The 6,000-nt window shown below is 37.7% G+C and overlaps 1 protein-coding gene across 1 annotated transcript; it reads right to left on the bottom strand.

Moving 5' to 3' along the window:
- Positions 1-4,189: 4,189 nt before the first annotated feature.
- On the bottom strand, positions 4,190-5,260 carry ccr7 (chemokine (C-C motif) receptor 7; the record flags this gene model as incomplete). Its single annotated transcript, XM_079262394.1, has 1 exon — positions 4,190-5,260. One exon carries the CDS (start codon positions 5,258-5,260, stop codon positions 4,190-4,192), a length of 1,071 nt encoding a protein of 356 aa, XP_079118520.1.
- Between the last annotated feature and the right edge of the window lie 740 nt (positions 5,261-6,000).

Genomic DNA, 6,000 nt, shown 5'->3' with positions numbered 1-6,000 from the left:
CACTGTGAAGCACTCCCTTTTATTCTGTTGTCCAACATCTTTAGAGGCTGACCTGAGGAAACACCTGGAAGTGTCAAAGTTAAAATTAATGAAAGTTTCAGTTTATTTCCATTTAGTTCCAGTTTAGCACAAAGACTGTCTTTATTTAATCTACAAAACTGAAGAGCCCTTTAAACATTCTTCATCAAGTCTTAACAAGTTTAAGAAGTCATGATTCAGTGGAGGTGGGAGGATAATGCTTCAGCTGTGAGCACAGCAACAGACTTTGGGTTCAGGTGGAACATTTTACCTCTTACTTTCCATCAATGCACGCTCTGGCTATTCCTGCTTGTTCCAGTGTGGCTCACAGGAGGGTGTGGCTGGAGTCTCATGCCCACTCATGCCCACAGAAATGTATGGGCATCTATCTATCTATCTATCTATCTATCTATCTATCTATCTATCTATCTATCTATCTATCTATCTATCTATCTATCTATCTATCTATCTATCTATCTATCTATCTATGTGTGGGGCACACATAAATATATATAGCCAAAATGGTGCTTGCATTTTACAGTATTTTTTAAGTCACTTTTGTACATTTAAAAAAAAAAAAACCACACTCTTAATTACAACAAACATAAACTCCCTTTGGGTAGAGCTGTGCACAACTGTAAACATTATTGTAGTACATATATTGGAACTGAACATACAACATAGACAGTACTGGAAATTGTTCATGCACATCCAGACATTTCTATTTGTCTGGCCACATATTTTCATCTACAACACACCGAATATCATCTCTTGCAACGCAAATTACAACACACCAGGCCGATGCAATAGCATTCATTACACTACTTGCAGGATGCTTAATACTGCTCAACTGGAAAAAAGCTGCTCCCCCGTCTCATAAGCGATGGATAGAGGATGTTATGTCACACTTGAAGCTCGAGCATTTGAAGCAGTGACTCTATTCATAAATTCATTCTGACGTGGCGGCCATTTCTGTTGTATTTTGTGACTGAATTTAGCAGAGTAAGGCCCAGACTCCTTCCCCCTTTCCCACCCCAATTTTCCTAATTATTGTTTATTTGTGACTTATTTGCACCTTTGTTGACATTGTTTTGTATGTCATGTTGTTGTTACATCTTTAAAAATTCAATAATACGGGTGAGGACGCCGTTTTCTGAGATGGCTGCACACATAGTAATATTCCCTCCTCGTTGGCCTGGGACATCAGTGGTTGCCCTCTGTCCAGTGCCATTCCTTCCACGTCTTCTACCTTTTGCCAGATTGCAACCCGCCTCATCAAGGTATATGAATGTGTGCAGTGGTTCCAGCTCCAGCTCCAGTACAGGCTTTATTACATATTTATATTAATATAAATATTTAAGTATGTATTATCATATATGTTTTAATATAAATATGTACTATATAATATATTTATATATTTATTACTCTCTCTTCTGAGAGAGCGACAAAAGCTATAACATAATGCATTTTGGACAACATATTGTACAGCATGGACTGTGAATACACATACACAGAACTGTCATGTAAGTGTAGTGCATGACACCACACAAAGTAAATAGTTTACAGCACTGAATATTAGAGTATGCATAACACATACATGTTTTACCTGTACATACTTGTGACGACTATCTTTCACTCTGTCGTTGTTCCGTTCATACGTCACATTGTACAGTTTTTCATGCGCATTTTATTTCGCCTGAGCACTCTGTCAATTGTAGCAATTAAAACAGATTCTATATTCCCAAAGATGTTGTCATTCTCCATAACAACACTTTGTATCTCTCTCAACCTTATGGCATTGTTTTCAATCACCACTGCACAAATGGTCTCCTCTTGTTGCGGAGTAAGAAGACGGCCTCTTCCACCGCTGCGAGGTTGTCTTGGAATCGTATGTGGTGCAGAGTAAAATTACAGTAAATATGGCGAATCTTTACTGTAACACTACTGTATACTACAATACACTAAATCTGTGATGCTGTAAAGCTGTAAGTCTAAATGTAAAATGTAAAAAGTGACAAGCTTCATGTATGACAAAATGACAGCAGTGCAGTGCAAATTATTTGGTGCTGAATCACTGTCTGTTCAGACACACCTGTTCTCCCGACAAAATGCTTGGATAATTGAATCCACAGTGATTCCCCCAACATTTTGGCTGCACCCTTCGACCAGCTTCAGCCATTGTGAGGTCGTGATTGACAACATGATCCTCAGTTGTAGGCCTGATTTAATCTAGAATCTGCCTATACTTGGCCTCTTCTTCCTCTTCCCATGTTTTGTCCCCTTCCCATTCCTCCCCGCAACCTCACCTCTTTTCCACGAGGGTGTCCTTCCATTTCTGTCACGTTATTTTTAGAAATGGTACACATGAAGTCCTGCTTGGTTCATATATGCTGGTGAATTGGGGGTTTATGGGATTCAGCTCTGAGTGATTGTAGAGAAGTGGCTTATCATTGGTTGCAACTAATGCTTCACACACTCCTTCTCATCAGTGAAAGCTGAGGTTCACCTGAGAGAAATTGTTCAATTTAGAAGACACTTTCAGAAAATTTTTTTTTTTAAATATTTATACAATTTTCTTTTGACAACTAGTTCAATATTTTTGTATGTAATGACTCAAGCAATGAAATGAGGACTATTAGCTTTCACAAGTGTAGTTAATTTTAACTGACATGACCTCAGCAAATGATAATGTTATAAAACAGCAGAGAGTTGTATAAAAGCAACTGATGCATGTCCAAACGCTTTTGCAATTTGTTGGAAGGAATGAGAAACTGCTATGATGACGTGCACAAATGACTAAAGGTTGTGGAGGTTGAACTAACTGTTGTGCAAATGCAAATAGTAATGTGAGAAATGCACCAAAGCGACTGAGAAAAACTGTAGTAGAGTAACTGAATACATGACACAGAATACATTTGATTACATTTTACTTCAAAAGCTCTTTGCTGTCTCATAATCATTTATTTACAGCGGTATGCAAAAAAAAAAAAAAAAAAAAGAATAAAAACACACTTCAGTCATATCAACAAACTTTTTTATCTTGTATGACAACTGTAAATAACATACTGCTGTAAGAGTACAGATACTTCACTGTATTGAACTGAACGCTAAACATATCAAATCACTATATATATATATATATATATATATATATATATATATACATATACATATATATATATATATATATATACATATACATATATATACATATATATATATATGTATATATATATATATATATATATATATATATATATATATATATATATATATATATATATATATATATATATATATATATATATATATATATATATATATATATATATATATATATATATATATGTATGTATGTATAGTTGTGCACATATTTATTCATACCCTTTCATTAAAGAAGGAAAAAAAACAGCTGCCTGTAAAATAAGTTGAAATTGACTAAAGTAAGTAATGAAAATCATGACATTATTTTCTAATTCTGGTTCAATCGAATTTTTTTTAAAGAGCAAAAAAATAGGAGCATTTATTATATATTACATCACTCATAAACTAATATTTTGTTGAACAATCCTTTAATGTTTCCACTACAGTCAGGTGTTTTCTGTTCCTCTCAGTCAGACTTCTGCACCTGTTGACAGGTATTTTGTCCCACTGTTCAACAGAAAAGTACTCTAATTTGTCCAGGACCAATTTGTTTTTTTTGTTGTTTTTTTCCTTTCATCAACTCAATTAAATGAAAAAACAATGTCTCATATTACTAAATTATATTTTTGCAATTTTTTGTTATTGTTCCTTTTTTAAGTCTCCTCTTATTTCAGTGACTATTGTAAATTCAGCCTACACTTAAAGAAAATTAACAACCAATGATGGTGATGAAAGCGGAGAATGTTTTGTAAAATATTGTAAACTGTGGCAAATCTGGGACAAAAGCTAAAAAAAGAAAAAGAAAAGAAAAAGCTGAACGTGTTAGTAAAACATCCAAACCCTCTCTCCTCTGTGTGAGGAGAGATCACTCAAGGTGAGAATATGGTGGTGGTCTGTGGCGAATGGAAGGTGCTGATGCAATGCACAGGTGAGGGCGCAGCCGACCCTCATGTCATAACATTATGTAATATATCAAACAAGCTTCTCAAATGTAAAGATTAACAGAAGAATTGCCTCAAATGGTAATTCAATGGCAGCTTCCACTCGCCATAGACGTCTCTGTGTCGTTGACCCCGGAACTCCTCCTCCTGCCACAGGTGTACCTGTAGAACCTCTCCTGGCTCATGCAGCCAAAGTCCTTCAGAAATTTCAGGAGGTCATTGCGAAACTTCACACCAATAAAGGCATAGACGAGGGGGTTCAGGCAGCACCTCAGGAAAGCCACACACTGCGTGATGTCAGTGGCAAACATGAGATTGTTTTCATAGCTGCAGTCTGCATCTCTTCCTCTCGCTGTGACAACTGTGGTCCAGAAGAGGACCACATTATAAGGCACCTGGGAAATCAGGAAGACGGCCACCACAGCGAGAATCACCCTGATGGCCTTGTTCCGTTCAAAGTTACGAGCCTGGCGAAGTGTTTGGATGATACTTATGTAGCAAAAGGTCATGACTACAAGTGGAAGGACAAAAGCCAAAGCGATCTGACTGGCCTGGATGCTGATGCGAAGATGGTCAGTGCTGCTGGAATATGGGGTGCAGGTTTTGTTGTTGGTGTTGGGGTACAACATTTCTGGGATGGAGAAGATCAGTGCCATCGCCCAGATGGCAGCTGATGATACCTTGCTGAAAAACACAGCTTCAGAGCGGTGGCGGTGAGCAGAGACAGCTTTGGCAATGGCAAAGTAGCGGTCGATGCTGATGAAGGAGAGAAAGAACATGCTGCTGTAGAAGCTGACTTTATACACAGTGTGCATGGCCTTGCACACCACCAAACCTAGCACCCACTCCACCATAGAGTTCGCTGCCCAAAAGGGGAGCGACAGACAAAACAGCAGGTCTGCGAAGGACAAGTTGAGCAGGTAGACATCCGTCATGGTCTTGAGCCGCTTGAAGTAGAAGACTGTGAGGATGACCATCAGGTTTCCCGCCAGACCCAGCAGGCAGATGATGGTGAAGAAAGTCGGGATAAACCAGCTGCGAAATTTTCGGTTTTGGTCTTTCGAACACAATATAGGATAGTCTTCATAATCTGGGCTGGAGGGCATGCTGTAATCTGAGTACTGTGTTGAGGTTGTATTTTCTCCATTTTCAGCCATGCAACCCTGTAATCAAACATAACGTGTTAAAATGATACCTTCTCATTTTAATAGTCAATCAAAAGTCAATATTGTATGAACCTTTAAGCTTTACACGATGAATAAGGCCAGAAAAAAAATGTTTCTCTGCATTTTGGGTTTTTTTTTTGGTGGTGGGGCAAAAATAATCAGAACAAATGTTTTTTAGCAAATGTGTTAGAAGTTAATAATAATATAATGGCTGTGAAATGGTCCAAATTTGAAACAGAAGTGTTATAACAAACACTTAGTTTGGGTTTTTTATACCTGGACAAATTGGTCGATGGCTCAGGCAGGATTATTTCCACAATTTTTAAAGAAATTCATCATAGTCACTGCAAATCTACTTCTACCAAACCAGGACCAAAGAGTCCATAAAGGGTTAAGCGGTCCCATTGGTTCATGCTTGAAACTGTTGGCCCAGTGGAAATATGCCCCATGAGAATTTCCACATTGAAGCAAAAATAACTTTAAGTGCTTCCCCTTAAGAAGGAAAGAGATAAAGAGGGACGACTTGGTTACATACAGCGCTTTCACCAACCAGCCGCTTGTGGTTGTAGCAAAACACTTTCACACTTCCTGTTTGGATTTAAACCAAAACTTCAACTGCTTACTTGTACAAGTGAAAACTACTTTAGAAGTTGGGAGTAAAATGTCTTGATCCTACACCTGCGTCACCTCAATGGTTTTCATTTTGACATCTGATACATCTGCTCTTCCAC

The sequence above is a fragment of the Telmatherina bonti genome (assembly GCF_933228915.1).
Source record: "Telmatherina bonti genome assembly, chromosome: 3".
In the NCBI taxonomy this organism is placed as follows: Eukaryota; Metazoa; Chordata; class Actinopteri; order Atheriniformes; family Telmatherinidae; genus Telmatherina; species Telmatherina bonti.
This window is presented reverse-complemented; position numbering and strand designations above follow the sequence as displayed.